The sequence below is a fragment of the Salvelinus namaycush genome, chromosome 4, assembly GCF_016432855.1.
Source record: "Salvelinus namaycush isolate Seneca chromosome 4, SaNama_1.0, whole genome shotgun sequence".
In the NCBI taxonomy this organism is placed as follows: Eukaryota; Metazoa; Chordata; class Actinopteri; order Salmoniformes; family Salmonidae; genus Salvelinus; species Salvelinus namaycush.
The window spans coordinates 70687290-70704923 of NC_052310.1; the positions used below are offsets into that span (position 1 = coordinate 70687290).

Sequence of the window (17634 nt, forward strand, 5' to 3'; positions counted from 1 at the left end):
CCCTGTGGTCCCGTGTGGCTCAGTTGGTAGAGCATGGCGCTTGCAACGCCAGGGTTGTGGGTTCAATTCCCACGGGGGACCAGGGTTCAATTCCCACGGGGGAACCCGGATGAATATGTATGAACTTTCCAATTTGTAAGTCGCTCTGGATAAGAGCGTCTGCTAAATGACTTAAATGTAAATGTAAATGTATGTATCAGATAGGATGTAATTTACATGAAGGATGTCTTGGATGCCAGTATTGTGTGCATTTGAGTGACAAGTCTATTTAAGCTTATTTGAATATACTCTCCAATGTAGTTGTTCAATCCAATGTCAAATTCTCAGTTCGGTCTGTGGATAAGTTCGTTTTTTAATATATATACTAGTTAAAAATAATGACTAGAAATTCAATTTCTGTGATCACGGACATGCCCCTCCTACGGGCGTGTCCCATTCCGCGACCGTCAAGTTTTTCCCGACTTGCATTTGGGCGCCGCTATCTTTGGCCACGTCGCGCATTACTCGACATTTTCCCATTCCCATTCATACCGAGGAAAACGTCCATTTAGGTGCCTGACAGAACATCTTGTAAGGTTTTAAACCGGTCAGTAACAGGGGTTAGAAGGTCGAATTTGTTTTGACGGGCATAAGTTCGTGCTAGCGAAGGCAAAGCCCCCTGCAACACCCAGCAGAATCATGAACATTTTCAGACTCACCGGCGATCTTTCCCATTTAGCAGCCATCATTATTCTACTTCTAAAAATATGGAAAACCAGGTCCTGTGCCGGTGAGTAAGATTCCCATTTGGAGTATTTGCAGGCTGCACACATCTCCGATTGACATCTTCATTCCAGCTAGCAACGATTCCTTGCAGTGGATTCTTGTGTTGACAAGTTAGCTATTAGCTCGGTAACGAAGTTCGCGCTTGCGGCTTTATCAAACCAGATTGTTAACATTGATACTAGCACGGCCTTGTTAACAATGTTGGGAAAGGCCGAAATACACCTAGCCAAATTAAATCACCTACATCCCAGTGATCATGACACATTTGGTTGGTTATCGTTAGTTAGCTTGAACAGCTAATTAACAAGAAACAAACATGAACTATTTGAGTATCCCATTCATTTACTGACCAGCTAGCTGCTAGTGATGTCAGGCAACAGATTTGCGCATGTCAGTTTGGGGGCACCCATCAGTGCAGCGGGCGAATGCGCCACTATTAACCCGTTTCCGTGTGTGATATGTCATGCATCAGGTAACCTAGTGGTTAGAGCGTTGGGCCAGTAACCGAAAGGTTGCTAGATCGCATGGCAAGGCAAGGTACAAATGTCGTTCTGCCCCTGTACAAGGCAGTTAACCCACTAATAAGAATTTGTAATTAACTGACTTGGCTAGTTAAATAACGGTAAAACAAAAATAAATAAAATTATCCCTGTTGTAGTACAGGAACTGGGAACTCGGAAACAAAAGAGCTCAGATTGCGAAAAATCGATATGACCGGCCATCCATCTCGGAATTCCAACTCAAAAACTTACGCCTCTTTCTAGTGTTTAGACTTTCCGACCTGAATCGTCACCTAGTATTTTTCCGAGTTCACAGTTGATTTGAACGCCAATGCTTCCCTGGCCTGACCTGTGACGTGGCAGCGCTTTTACTAAACGCAGATAAGAAAAATAGCTGTCGAATGCACACCTAGAGCAGAATATTTACTTTACCTTATACAAAATTAAATTAGTTCAATTCCAATGTCTCCTGGGAATACAAGGTTTGTTGCATAGTCTGTGTGAACTGGTTTGGGGTTGAAGGTCAGGTTTAGGATGCATTATCTGAGCTGTCAGAGGAGTCATTGACACCTGTCATGTATCAACAACTTCAGTTGGCAGGTGGCCCACAAGAGTTTGGATTTGTGACACCAATTCCAGTCAGGCAAAAATCTGTTTATGCTCAGGTACTGGGTCTGTCATTAGGAACATAACCACACCACTGAAGCTGAAAACATTCTTTAGTATACTCTAGACTAGTGGTGTTATTAATGTATTGGGAGGTTGACGACAAGTGGGTGTGAGGGGATATGTTGCCACTTGACAGTGTTTGCAGGCAGGCCTTCTGAGGGGCAGCTGTGAGTCTATGCCTGTTTAGATTGCCTGTAATAAAACACCTTGGAAGTCTTACAGTTCTTATCACTGTCATCACTATCTGGCCATGCTAGAGAGGACAGAAGCCTGGTGCAGGGTCTAACTGGGTTAGCCTGTGATATGGGATAAAATTAGCTTGCCAGGTTTGGATTCCTATCAAGAGGCCACCACAGTCCCTGTTCCTCCCTGGGAAGTTACACTGATCTGACTGGATAGGTGAAAGCAAGGATTCCACTTCTTAGCCTCACATCAACCCTGTCACGTCACATCAGTGGTCACTCTAAGGAAGGATGCACAACAATTTCAGATGAAGGACAAGAAGAGGAAGTTCTTAAGGCTTTTGAGATACACTCTTGGGGGACTGTTGTGAGTTTGGCAGAGAAGAGCAACATCTCACACACCTGTTGGTTGGTTGTCTCTCTGACAGGTATCTCCGGGAAGAGTCAGATCCTGTTCGCCTTGGTGTTCACCACGCGCTACCTGGACCTGCTCACCTCCTTCATCTCCCTCTACAACACCACCATGAAGGTGAGACACTAACACCATAGACCCCCTCACCTCCATGAGGGTGGCAGGCTCATCCTCTTACAGCTCTTTGTGCAAGCAACACGCCCCACTCATGCTCTGTAGTAGAGCGATCTATTCACGAGTCAATATTGAAGTACTGATAAGTTGACACCCTTGTATATCCAAGGTTCATTGGTGTATGTGAGTGGGTGTGTCCAAAACGTGTACCTCTAACTATGGATACTGCTAGTTAGTACATTTTAAAACCCAATAAGCAGATAATTTGCTAACTTTTCTCATCTGTATCTGAGGTTGCTTTTAGTAAGATGTCAACAGTGCCTTCAAAAAGTATTCAAAACCCTTCATTTATTCAACATTTTGTTACAGCCTGAATTCAAAATGCATAAAATGTTCTATTTTTCTCACTCCTCTACACACAATACCGCATGACAGTGAAAACATGTTTGAAAATGTATTTCAAATGAAATACAGAAATATCTCATTTACATAAGTATTGACATCCATTTGCTATGACACTCCAAATTGAGCTCAGGTGCATTCAATTTCCTTTGATCTTTCTTTCTGTCACAACTTGATTGGGGTCCACCTGTGGCCAATTCAATTGTTTGGTTGTGATTTTGAAAGAAACACACATGTCTATCTATATAAGGTTCCACAATTGACAGTGCATGTCAGAGCAGAAACTATACCATGAAGTTGAAGGAACAGTCCATAGATCTGCAAGAGGAAATTGATGATGCATACAGTGGCAAGAAAAAGTATGTGAACCCTTTGGAATTACCTGGATTTGTGCATAAATTTGACTAAATCTGTTCATCTTAAGTCACAACAATAGACAGTGTGCTTAAACTAATAACACACAAATTATTGTATTTTTCTTGTCTATAATGAATACATAATTTAAACAGTCACAGTGTAGGTTGGAAAACGTATGTGAACCCCGAGGCTAATGACTTCTCCAAAAGCTAATTGGAGTCAGGAGTACGCTAACCTGGAGTCCAATGAGATGAGATTGGAGATTTTGGTTAGAGCTGCCCTGCCCCATTAAAAAAAAAAAAAAACACTCACAAAATTCGAGTTTGCTCGAAGCATTTCCTGAGAAGAACCGGGCCTTGAACAAAAGAGATCTCAGAAGACCTAAGATTAAGAATTTTTGCTTTGCATAAAGCTGGAAAGGGTTACAAAAGTATCTCTAAAAGCCTTGATGTTCATCAGTCCACTTTAAGACAAATTCTCTATAAATGGAGAAAGTAGAGCACTGTTGCTACCCTCCCTAGGAGTGGCTGTCCTGCAAAGATGACTGCAAGAGCACAGTGCAGAATGTGCAATGAGGTTAATTACGAAGAATCCTAGAGCGTCAGCTAAAGACTTAGCATATTCTGTGAGTCTTTCTCTGACGAGTCTACAATACGTAAAACACTAAAGAAGAATGGTGTTTGTGGGAGGACACCACGGAAGAAGCCACTGCTGTCAAACAAACATTTCTGCACATCTGAAGTTCGCAAAAGAGCACCTGGATGTTCCACAGCGCTACTGGCAAAATATTCTGTGGACAGATGAAACTACAGTTGAGTTGGTTGGAAGGAACACACAACACTGTGGAGAAAAAAAGGCACAGCACACCAACATCAAAACCTCACCCCAACTGTAAAGTATGGTGGAGGGAGCATCATGGTTTGGGGCTTCTTTGCTGCCTCAGCAAGCTGTCCAGGCCCTATCATCGACAGAAAAATGAATTCCCAAGTTTATCAAGACATTTTGCTGGAGAATGTCCACAGGACACCAACCCAAAACACATTAGTAAATAAACAACTGAATGGCTTCAACAGAAGAAAATACGCCTTCTGGAGTGGCCCAGTCAGAGTCCTGACCTCAACCCGATTGAGATGCTGTGGCATGACCTCGAGAGCAGTTCACACCAGACATCCCAAGAATATTGCTGAATGAAGCAGTTTTGTAAAGAGGAATGGTCCAAAATTCCTCCCGACCATTGTGCAGGTCTGATCCGCAACTACAGAAAACGTTTGGTTGAGGTTATTGCTGCCAAAGGAGGGTCAACCAGTTATTAAATCCAAGGGTTCACATACTTTTTCAACCCTGCACTGTGAATGTTTACACGGTGTGTTCAAGAAAGACATGAAAAAGTATAGTTGTTTGTGTTTATTTATTAGTTTAAGCAGACTGTGTCTTGTTGTGACTTAGATGAAGATCATAACATTTTATGACCAATTTATGCAGAAATCCAGGTAATTCTAAAGGGTTCACATACTTTTTCTTGCCACTGTATATCTGGGGAAGGGTATAAAACAATTTCTAGAGTGTTGAAAATTTCCACAGTGGTCTCCATTGGGAAATGAAAAAAAAACATGAACTACCCAGACTCTCCCTAGAGCTGGCTGTCCAACCAAACTGAGTACCGGGCAAGAAGGACCTTGGTCAGGGAGATGACCAAGAACCCAATGACCACTGACAGAACTACATAGTTCCTTGGCTGAGATGGGAGAACCTGCAAGAAGGACAACAGTCTCTACAGCACTTAACCATTCTGGGCCTTGAGAGAGTGGCCATATGGAAGCCACTCCTGAGAAAAAGGCACATGACAGTACACCTGGAGTTTTCAAAAAGGCAGGTGAAAGACATGCTGACTAGACTGTGTGCGTCATCGCGCGCATGTAGATTTTGTCCAGACGCGATCAGGACACTTTGGTTGAAATATCAAAACAAGCTCCGAACCAATTATATTAATTTGGGGACTGGTCGAAAATAATTAAATATTCATGGCAATTTAGCTAGCTAGCGTGCTGTTGCTAGCTAATTTGTCCTGGGATATAAACATTGAATTGTAATTTTACCTGAAATGCACAATGTCCTCTACTCCTACAATTAATTAAAGGTAAACGGAGTTAGTTTCTAGTAATCTCTTCTTTGAACTTTATATGGCGGTTGGCAACCGACTTTAAGGTGCATCACCACCAACTGAACTGGAGTGTGGACCTCAGTTAATCGTTCAATCACCCATGTGGGTATATGCTCCTAAAAACCAATGAGGTGGGACTTTCAGCTATTTTAGCGCCTGGCCATGTAGACACGAGTGAGCAGTGTGGATACAATGATTGAATAACATGTATGTGTAATTTTATTTTGTAACGCAAGTGCTGTGGTCAGCATGAAAGGCAAAATATTCTCTGGTCTGAGACAAAAATATAACTGTTTGGCCTGAATGCAAGTGCTATGTCTGGAGAACCAGGCACAGCTCATCACACTTCTAACACCATTCCTACCGTGAAGCATGGTGGTGGCAGCATCATGCTATGGGGATGCTTTTCAGCGGCAGAGACTAGGATCCAAGTACAGGGAAATCCTAGACGTGAATCCTATTAAATCTGTGGAAGAACTTGAAGATTGCTGTTCACCGCAGCTCCCCATCTAACTTAAAGGAGCTTGAGAAAATCTACAAGGAAGAATGGGAGAAAATCCCCAAATCCAGATGTGCAAAGCTAATAGACATACAGTACCAAAGACAACTCAAAGCTGTAATTTCCGCCAAAGGTGCTTCTACAAAGTATTGACTCGTGTGAATTCTTAAGTAAATTGGATGTTTATGCATTTCATTTTCAATAAAGTTGCTAACATTTCTAAACATTTTCACTTTGTCATTATGGGGTTATTGTGTGTAGATGGATGAGAGAATCTATTTTAATACATTTTCAGGATATAACACAATGAGGAATAAGTCAATGGGTATGAGTACTTTCTGAAGACTGGTTAACTCGGGTCTGCAACCTTTTCTAGTATATATATTTTTTTAAACCTTTTGCAAGCTATAAAGTTTTCATAATTTAAAAAAATAAAAAAGCTTTCAAATTGGCACATTCTTCTCTACCCTGCAACTCTTCCCTGGGTCTGTGATGTACAATATATGTTTTCTGTCAATATACCTGCTAAATAATCTAAGGGGACCACATAAAATCTTTAGTTTTTTTCCCAAATTCTGTTTCCTGTTTTTTATTTTGGTACTCAATATTACAATTATTCATAGCGAAACAATGAAAACATATGTTCTGAGTCCATGAAAATATTTAAATCGCATCAGAAGACCATTATTGAGGTCTGATTTTAGATTTTTTTGTTGGTGTAATTCCCCTTTTAATTGCTCATCTATCAAGAGGAATGTGTAGGTCTAGCAATTTTCTGCTGTTGGCCTACTGCTGCAGCACGTCATGGCAGTTTGCGAAACAATGGCCAACCAATGATTATGTGTATCAATATAGTGCTGTCAGGTAAGCCTACTTTGCAGTTAACATTTCAATTAGATTCTTTTGGGGAAACTCATTCGGTCTACCCACAAGATGGTTATCATTAGCATCGCTAACTGTCTAGATAGACACGCGCGCACCAAACAGACGGGGGCAATATTGCTGAACATTTATTGGTGGATGTTACATTTGGCTTTTTAAGGCAATAGTGGATAACCAGAGGTGGGATAATGTCAATGTGGCTTTGATTGGATAGTAGCTGGGAGATTTATGTTTATGACAGTTTGCAATGGAACACTTTAAATGCATGTACTTTTAGAATTAATTGGCGAGCCACTCATAGGTGAGCTGCGAGCTAATCTACCTGTTGGAGACCCCTGGGTTAAAGTAATTTGGATGTAAACACACACACACTCGCCTTCCAAGTTACAGTGAAGGGATCATCTAATCAGAGTGCTGTATGTATCCTCACCCTTGACTAGTGGATTGTATTGTTTCAGGTAATTTACATTGGCTGTGCGTATGCCACCGTGTACCTGATCTACACTAAGTTCAAGGCCACGTACGACGGTAACCATGACACCTTCAGAGTGGAGTTCCTGGTCGTCCCCGTGGGAGGCCTGGCTTTCCTTGTCAACCACGACTTCTCTCCTCTCGAGGTAAGTCCACACACACACACACACACACACACGTCTCGGTATGATGAGTGCATACTGCATCCGTGTCTTATACAGCAACTGATTTAGAGCCACACACTCCACCTCACCCCCCCCCCACCATCTTCTCTCCCTCCAGATCCTGTGGACGTTCTCCATCTACTTGGAGTCAGTGGCCATCTTGCCACAGCTCTTCATGATCAGTAAGACTGGCGAGGCAGAGACTATCACCACCCACTACCTGTTCTTCCTGGGCCTGTACCGGGCTCTCTACCTCATCAACTGGATCTGGCGCTTCTATTTCGAGGGGTTTTTCGACATGATTGCTATCGTGGCCGGTGTCGTTCAGACAATCCTCTATTGCGACTTCTTCTATCTGTATGTAACGAAAGGTGAGTCGAGTTGCAGTCTGCCAACTTATTTCCTAAGTAAATTTGGTGCCAAGTGTGACGCTGTAGTGTCCTTTTACTCACTTCTCTAACAGTCGCCGAAACTGTTACAGAGTGCTTAGAGTAATGCCCCATTCACATCTTGACTTATTTCATTATGCCTTATGCCATCTTCATGCAATCTGGTTCCGCTACTGGACGGCGAGCATAGAAACCCTATGCTTCTCCATCCAGTAATGGAACCAGATTGCATGAAGATGAGACCGCGCAAGACAAGATTGAGGAGAGTCTCTAGTCAGAGATCACATTTATTTTGCAAAACGACTTTCATTCTAGACAGGAGAAACATATTGTTTCAGGTGATAATAAAACATTTATTTTAGTTTTTCTTAAACTTGTTTCTCAAATTTTCTTCCAAGTTAAACTAGCTTACAGAGCAGCTAGCTAACGGTAGCTAAAAGCTAGGCTATGCTGAAGATATTGTAGCTAGCAACCTGCACCTAATAATTAGAAATAAAAACAAACTCAAATGGGAGGCAAGTCACATAGTATAATTGGCTTAACGGTCAATGTGTATTTAACAATACTATTAAAATAGTACTCACTTATAGGAATGGTTAATTGTTTACAAGCCACTAGATATCCCATAAAACCATTGCTGAAAATCACATCTTGTTCACCTGTATTTAGCTTTTTGTTTTTATTTTATTGCTCGTTTGTTTTTGTATTACGTTATTTTTAGTACTACATTGATATTGATTACTGCATTGTTGGGTTTAGAGCTGCTAGAAAATCATTTCACTGTACTTGTACACGGACTCTGGCTGCGCTGAAGACAATGCAGTTTGGAAAAATGTAAAGTATGCACATCCGTTTCACAACAGAGCCTTCAACTGCAGGGTGCGCTGTGGTACAACACTGTTGCATACGGTTCCCATTTAAATGAATGACATCCGGCACATCTCTACAGACTGCTCAGATGTAATGTGAATGAGGCATTAAGTATTCTATGGGGTACTGGTTTTGACACAAAGCTAAATGTAAGAAAATGGGGCTGGGTGTATCGTGCAATGGTGACTTAATGAGGCCGTGCAGCGTGAATAAGCTGGCATGAACTTTGACTTGTGAGTCTGGTGTCTCATCTTACCCCGTTCTATATTAACTGGGAGCTATAATGGTTTAGCATTTGTATACGTTGGCTAACTAACCAGGCACTTTACTCCTACTCTCAATGTGGAAGCCTAGGGTCTTAAAGTCCAGTATATATGATTGGCTTGTCACTTTCAGCACTCACCAGGAGCCTCTGGTATCTGTTGTTACAGATGTGAAGAAAATGTGCTCTACATTGGTTGAACAGGAGCGTTGAACCTAAACATCTCTCCTCTGTTTCAGTACTGAAAGGAAAGAAGCTGAGTCTGCCAGCATAAGTGCCAAAGATCATCGATTTGGCAGACTCGTGGATGGTGCGACAAAGGAAACCGTTGCCGCCATCCCACCCCCTCTACTTCCCCCACTAGTGTAAGATGCGTGAGACAGAGAGCGAGACTTTTACAGTTTGTCCTGTCTCCTGACCACTATCAGCGACACCCATGGGCCTGTTCAGGGGGGTGCAAACGTAAGGGCTCTCAGAAAGAAATGTACTGTGTAGAACAGATGATTATGTAGAGCTAGAAAATAGTTGTCAGCTCAATTCATTATATTTCTATCTGCAACGCTTTGAACGCTTCCTCGCTGAATACACCCCAGAATCAACCTGAAGAGGCCATCCTGCAGCTTTCTGTTTGATGCATCTTGCCTTTTTTTTAATCACTGTATAAAGGAATAATTTTTCTACATAATTGTACTCTGATTTGACACATTAGCGAAAGAGTTGAAAACAAATTGCCTTTGATTTGGCACCGTAAAATATTGGAGCCAACTTCTTGGGGTGGGATATTAACTGAAACCATTTGTAAGAGTATTTGCTATCTCAAATGTACATAGTATTTTTTTCCTGAATCCCAATGGAGCGGAAGTGTAATGGAGGCGTTGTATCCCTTGGCTTTGGCTGGAAAACCTTTTTGTTTGTCTTTCTGACCCAGTGTACATTCCTGTATAAAGATGGCAGTTAAAACTGTTCATGTCCTAGTCAATACTTAATATTTCCCCAAACCGACTTTTTTTGAATGAAGTTGGACTTTACCAGTAACTGTCACCTGCTATTTGAATTAACTGTACATTTTCAGTGGATATGAGATCTCACTCAGAGCCCCAAAGATGTTTTCACTGATACAGTAACTGCCGCATCTGCATTGCTGTAAATGGCTTTCAATTCACATTTACGTCAACATTTTCTTACACCAAACAATGGGCTATCTATATTTATCATAGTCTGTCATTTCAAAATGGCTCATTCAATGGCAATATACTGTAGGCTACCAAATCAGCTCCTGGAGCCATTCATGTTCTATTCAGATACATCTTTCAATAAAAGATCATGTCCATAGAATTGTCTACATGATGTGCATATTGTTGAGCTCACTTTAGAAGAGATCTAGCTGTTAATCTTTATGACAAACATGATTCTACGGGCATTGTTAAATTGGAACCAGAATGACTACTTTATTTTAAAGACATCTGTCTTCACATGCAGATCATTCCAATTGGTTAGGATTTGTTTTTTCCCCCCTGAGCTTTCTTTTGCATCATGTTGCCATCACAAAAATATTTTACGGGAAACATTTGACTCTGGCTTCCTGACTTGACTGAATGAGAGGTGTTGATGACTGTACTTTATTAATTGCAGAAGAAATGAGTTAATCACTACAGCCATAGTAAAAAATGAAATACAACATTATGCATGTTCAATTCAGGCAGTGTTATTTGCTACTGGCTACATTTTGCAGTTAATTTACAGTTGGATAACACAAGCATTTATAGAACATTGACTAATAAGCTGGGTGGCATTTGTCTTGATGAGTCCGCAAACGGTCTCTACGATTGAAAGCTTTCCCGCAATCCATACATTGGTAGGGCTTCTCTCCCGTGTGAGTCTTTATGTGTCTGCTCAACTGATGGGAGGTGCCGAAGGACTTGTCACAGGTGAGACATGGATAAGGCTTCTCCCCGGTATGACTTCGTCGGTGTATGGTGAGATAATGGGCTTGAACAAAACCCTTCCCACAGTCCTTGCACTTGAATGGCCGCTCTCCAGTATGGTATCTCATGTGTATCCTCAGTTCAGATGCGGATTTGAAAACCCTTGTACACTCCTTATATGTGCAAGAATAAGGATTCTCCCCTGTGTGAATCAGCACGTGTCTTGCCAATGGGGCAGGGCTGTAGAACCCCTTACCACAGTAGGAACACGGGTAACGCACCCCTTTGTGGTATACATTCTCATGCATCTTCATTTGACCTTTGTCCCTGAAAACTTTGTTACACTGGGAACAAGGGATGCGTTTCACCTGAGGAGTGTGAACACGATTCATGTGAGATTTCAGAATCCCCTTGGATTGGAAGGTCTTACCACACTCCCAGCAAAGGCATGGTTTCTCTCCCGTGTGATTTCTCTGGTGTGTCACAAGAGCAGTTTCAAAATGGAACTTCTTTGGACAGTGGGAGCACTTGTATGGGGGCTCCCCGCCAGTGTGAATCCTCTGGTGTCTGATGAGAGCTGCTAAATCAGCGTAGCTTCTCTCACAGTAGGTGCAGCGGAACGGACCGCTGAACTGATGGTCATCGACGTAGTGTCTGGAGAGGTACCTTATCACATTGAAGCTCTTCTCACACATGGTGCATTGAACCGGTTTGTGCTCTACCTTGTGTATTGCAAGTGTTTCTTGGTCTGGGAACATCCTTCGGCAATAGGCGCAGCGGAGCGGGTTGTGGATGCGCTTGTGTGCCGTCAGTGTGGATTTTAGTCCAAATTCCTTACCACATTCATTACACTTATGGACTTTCTTTCCCCCTAATTCAACAGGTTCACCCTTCTTCACCTTGCAAAACAGTCTCATGTGCCTCCTCAACACAAAGTCAAACTTGTACTTCGACCCACAACGAGGGCAAGCATGTGGGCGCTCATCTGAGTGAGATAGAATGTGATATCGCAAGTATCCCAATATAAATTTATGGCAAATAGGACACCTTGCACAGCGTTTGGATGATCCTATAGGTGCGCTGGGTTCCGGGGAAGAAGATTCAGTTGCATTGGTGGAGGACGACTCACTGTCCTTAGGCGTTTCCTCAATAGGAAAGACACATCTTTCAATATGTTTCTGGAAGCTTCTCAAGGTCTTGTAAATCTTCTTACACGTGGGACATCGATAGGGCCAGTCACCAGTGTGAGTCACCATGTGTTTCCTCAAGACTGCAGGACGCTGAACGACCTTACCACACACCTTGCATGTCCTACGCTCCAGGGACCTTTTGGCCCTTGCGGATGACCCCTCCACGGAATGCATGTAGGTGAAGGCAGAATTCTGTTTGCTCAGAGTGGCAGAGAGTTGTAGGATTTCTGCTTCACATGTCACGCTCTGCTGGTGTGTACTGCCCGATGGCCCTGGGTCTGTCTGCCCCGTAGCTGGAAGACCACTGCTCTCTCCAAGCTCCCCTTGTTGATGACTCAGAAACAGACAAGCCTCTTCATGAGCCTTCACACTGTAATCGTGCTTGAAAGTCCTCTCACAGTTACTACATTGATGGATGCCTTTCTTCGGATGGGACTCCATGTGGATCTTCAGTTCGGAAGGGTTAGGGAAGACCTGTTCGCACACTCTGCACTTTTTGGGCTCGGTGTGGATAATCTGATGCCGCTTCATACTCGAACTTGTGGCTAAAGTCTTCCCACAAACAGGACATGTCTTGCAGACAATGCGTTTTTGTTTTTTTTCGCTTTGGGCTACTTTTTGTCCTGGCGGACGCGGTAAGATTTTCTTCAACATCAGACCCTTGTATTGCATTACTGATATGGACGGCTCACTTTCCTCAGGCATTTCCTCAATAGGATAGACACATTTTTCAGTATGTTCCTGGAAGCTTCCCAAGGTCTTGTAAATCTTCTTACAAGTAGGACATTGATAGGGCCAGTCACCAGTGTGAGTCACCATGTGTTTCCTCAAGACTGCAGGACGCTGGACGACCTTACCACACACCTTGCATGTCCTACGCTCCAGGGACCTTTTGGCTCTCCCAACCGTTTGACTGGATTTGGGGGTCTGTGTTACGTTAGCAATAACAACCCCTTGTAGGTCCACTGAGGGCTTTTGTATCATGGAGGACATGATTGCTTTAGACACGCCTATGCTTATCTTTTGTCCAGGTTTGACTGTTGTTCTGCATTGTTGACCATGGGTTTCCTCTTTCTTTTGGGGGTGCTTTTTGAGAAGTTTGAAAGGCTTCTCTATCCCATCTTCCCCTATAACCATCACTGTTTCATACTCCGGATCTCTCTCTGTCACTTGGTCAGCAAACTCTGCATCATCCTCTGCCTCCTCGTCATTAACAGAGGATATTTTGTTATTCTCACATTCCCCTGACCTGCTATCCACCCCCTCTTCTCTTTCTTTTACATCCATACTTTTTCCTTCTTTCTCCACCTCTGTTGCAATCACCACCCGTTCCACAGGAGGAAGACAGAGAGCTGAGAGAATGCAGTCCCCATCGGTGGAAGATGGAGGGTCTGTGAAAGAAGAAAAAAGGGAACCAAAACTCAACCCAGTAATGCTCGATAGACGTAATTTGCCATTGGTTGTGTCAAAACGAATCCATCATATAAAGCATGAAAATTATGGGTTCTGTGAGATGCCTACCATGGTTGTCTAGCTGGCCGAGGTCTCTGTGGTACTGAAGTAGGGTTTTCAGCTGCTGAGGGTGAGACACGGACTCAACACATTCCTCCAGAACAGAGGGAACATCGCCGAGCAGCGAGGAAGCCTGACAAATGAGGGATACAGAGTTAGAAAGAACATAGGTAGAATTCCCACAAAGCCTAAGTGCTAAGCCCATGGTTCCTCTATATGATTTTAGTTTATTTCTACTAGTACCTGTTGGAAGTTTGACATGGGAAGTAGCTTCTCAAGTCTCGAAAGAAATTGCCACATGAGATTCTGTATGGCTGCGTCATAACTGGGACCAAATTCTACAGGAAAAACATCCTAAAACAGAGTAATGAAATATAAGCTATGAAAACCTCTGAGGAGACTTTAATTTGTGGAAATGACACACAGCTATTCCATACCCACTGACCTGGAAGAAATGATTCCTCTCATCAGGGTCTTTCAGAAGGGTTTGAACCAGCCCCAGAAAGTTGGATTCAGATAATCCTACCTCTGCATCAGTCGCCTGAAACACATAATATAAACACGTTGCCTTCATCAGGACATCTAGATGATAGTTTGTCATTTAGGTTGCATATGTTTTTGCAATAACGTATCATTGTTAGTGATGCACCGATATGACATTTTTGGCTGAAACCGATATCTGATATTTTCCTTGACAAAAAAAATAGATACCGATATTTAAAATTTTAGCGGCCTTTTAAGCATTCTAGTACAGTTAAATAGTTAACACACACACATGGACGCAGCGGTCTAAGGCACTGCATGTGTCCCGTGTAGTCCCGTGTGGCTCAGTTGGTAGAGCATGGCGCTTGCAATGCCAGGGTTGTGGGTTCATTCCCCACGGGGGGACCAGGATGTATATGTATGAACTTTCCAATTTGTAAGTCGCTCTGGATAAGAGCGTCTGCTAAATGACTTAAATGTAAATGTAATGTCAGTGTAAGAGGCGTAACAACAGTCCCTGGTTCGAATCCAGGTTGTATCACATCCGGTCGTGATTGGGAGTCCCATAGTGCGGCGCACAATTGGCCCAGTGTCGTCCGGGCAATCATTGTAAATAAGAATTTCTTCTTAACTGACTTGCCTAGTTAAATAAAGGTTACACACACACCACACTGACCAAAATGTTATTTTGTTGGCATTTACGTATGTCCCCATTACCAGTAAAACATAATCAAAACCTATTTCTTCCACTTACTTCCTGTGCTGTTTTGTTGTTCAGTCGTTTCATTCTCAACCAGGATTTCTATGGAACGCCATTTGGGTCTTTGCGTGTCAAAAAAGATACACGTCAAATAACACTGTTGATCAACCAGGACCTGAATATGCGTTCATCAATTTTTACGTTGATTACACTATCCCTCGTATTTCATATGTCACAAAGATTCATCGATACGTATGCTATGATGCTGGTAAAGTTGTCTCACGCACCTGCAGTGCTGGTCACAAAAACTGCCTAGCTCATGGATGCAAACAATGTTCTTCCCCAAAAACACAGCAAAACAATCTGTTTCAGTAGCTATAGCTAGCTAGCTAACTATATAGCTAGGTGTCATCTGAAATAATTTATAAGACAGTTCTTATTTGATTAATGGTGGTTGGACCCATCTATGTGACGCTAGCCACAATATGGATTAGCCACAATAGTGGACTTTGCAGTTAGCCTTCAAAATAAAACTATGGCATAATTCTACTATTTGTATTCATTTGCATCACTGTCAATGACATACTTTTATTTTGAAGGCAAACCGCAAATTCCACTATTGTGCCTAATTGTTATTGTGGCTAGCTTCACAACACGGTCCAGTTGAGCCTCACTAGCCAGATGAAGCTAGCTGGCTGCTTATAACATTAGCTTTGGGCAACAGGGTTAAGTAGCTGACTAGCTATTTATTTTCATGAACTGAAGTTCAATTTCAATAGGCAAACAACAAGTGGCAACCTTGCTAATACTTACTCACAAGGATTCCTAAATCATTGCTAAGAATAATGAAAATTACTGCAGTTTCTACTGGTCATTGTTTTCAGGCTGGTTGTATTGATGCTAGCTAGGTACCAAGCTAAAGCTAACTACCCCAGAAGTTGCGGTTGAACAAATTATGCTTTATTACCAACGCGGTATTGTAAACACATCGTTCGTGGCCGGTGTTTGCAGACATTTTTGTACAGCTTTGACAGTGCTACTGTATCTTTGTTGACACGCAAAGACCCAAACGGTGTTCCATAGTATGCATGTCGTGAAGCAAATAGCAGTGAAGCTTCTGCTGCGTAACTACGGTAGGGCAACATCTGAAAAATAGTGTACCGGTGCTCGACCAGTCAGCTTAAGCCAACATCACCCACGACAGATAACGGTTGATTGTCAAGGGCAATGAATTCCATTATCTTGGCTTTAATGGATTTCATCTTTGAGTTGTCTCGCTGAAATGTTCTTACTCTTTCAAACGACTGCTCGATTTGTTGACTGCTCAATCCACACAGTAGACATTGTGTGGGCTAGGTTAGGAATGCTGTGTTGACCGTGTAGCGCAAAATTTTACGTGGTGTTATTACGTCACGTACCTAAGTTATATAGGTATGCACGGTAGCTTTGACATCGGTTTTTAACATCGGCGTTAAACTAGACATCGGGTCGATACCGATGTTGGCATTTTTGGCTAATATCGTCCGATTCCGATATGCTCACCAATATATCGTGCCTCCCTAATCAATGTCTTAACAAAAATATGCCTATGACTGACTGATTTAAACATTAGCTAAGTCTCTGCCCTAAGGAGCTCACCTGTGTCCCCCAGAGAGGTGTGAGGGTCTGTATCCTGTCCAGGTGTGGCTGAATGGTCTGGAGGTCTGTGATCGGCTTGGAGCGACACAACTCTAGGACCAGCTGAAACCAGCGCAAACCAGTTAGGAGACTTATTTGAGACAAAAGATAACTAAATATGATCATATTACATCATTCCCCACATAATGATGAGCACTAGTTCTGTCTCTTCTTCTCACCCGCGCTCGAAGACCCAGAATAAGTTGGGCCCTCTGTCTGAGGTTCAGAAGCTCTGGAACCATCTCTGTGACCATGGTAACAAACTCCTCCAGCATCCCATAATCCATCACGTGTCTCTGCTGGATTGTTTGCCAGATGGCTGCAGAGACCAGCCGCAGTGGTGGGACCATGAGGCGCAGAGAGGGGAGAGGAAGAGGGGGACCTGAAACACAGAAGTTGACTTAGTTGTTCACAAATCAATTTATAAGTACCTATTATTGCACATTACATCAAACTCTAGCAGGATGAACAAACTATAAAACACTAAAAGATGTGAGAACGACGAGCAACTATTAGTAAATGAATCAAATGTATTTTATAAAGGCCTTATTACATCAGCAGTTGTCACAAAGTGCTATACAGATACCCAGCCTACAACCCCAAACTGCAAGTAATGCAGTTGCAACTGACTGATAAATATATGTTTTTTGTTTATGTTCTTCAACATTCGGTTTCAGGAAGATAGCCACTTTGCTAGCTAGCTCGTCATGTAGTTGCTATACTGATTTCTTTATATCCACTGTCTAGCTACCTTTTTAGCTAAAAGTCCTGTTTTACCTTTTCCCCCATGGATGCGTCTTTCCATATTGAGTGTTCCTTGCCGTTACATCCGAAAACGGTAGGTGTGAAAATGATGTTAATAATAGCCACGTTTACTCGTAAGTTTGCACAAAAAAAAACGTTAGGTCGTTACGTTATCTTTTGTAACTCAATCAAAGATGGTGGCTCAATGGTCGTTAATGGTACCTATTTTACATCCGTGTGGAAGCTATATCGACATTGCAATGGTTCCGCACAAGCTCGCTAGAGCGAAACAAAAAAATAACTC

The 17634-nt window shown here is 42.5% G+C and overlaps 2 protein-coding genes across 2 annotated transcripts; one reads left to right on the top strand and one right to left on the bottom strand.

Annotated features, from left to right (window-relative positions):
• Positions 1–472: 472 nt before the first annotated feature.
• LOC120046794 (ER lumen protein-retaining receptor 2) lies at positions 473–10431 on the top strand. Its single transcript, XM_038992303.1, has 5 exons — positions 473–769; positions 2545–2645; positions 7402–7560; positions 7697–7949; positions 9339–10431. Exons 1-5 carry the CDS (start codon positions 679–681, stop codon positions 9371–9373), a joined length of 639 nt encoding a protein of 212 aa, XP_038848231.1. The 5' UTR covers positions 473–678; the 3' UTR covers positions 9374–10431.
• Positions 10432–10686: 255 nt separating this feature from the next.
• Positions 10687–17540, bottom strand: LOC120046793 (zinc finger protein 11-like). The gene is made up of 7 exons (XM_038992302.1): positions 17364–17540; positions 16766–16968; positions 16548–16649; positions 14172–14267; positions 13970–14080; positions 13736–13859; positions 10687–13605 (listed from the first exon to the last, which is right to left on the bottom strand). The coding sequence occupies exons 1-7, from the start codon at positions 17389–17391 to the stop codon at positions 10874–10876; spliced, it is 3396 nt and encodes a 1131-aa protein (XP_038848230.1). The 5' UTR covers positions 17392–17540; the 3' UTR covers positions 10687–10873.
• Positions 17541–17634: the final 94 nt, after the last annotated feature.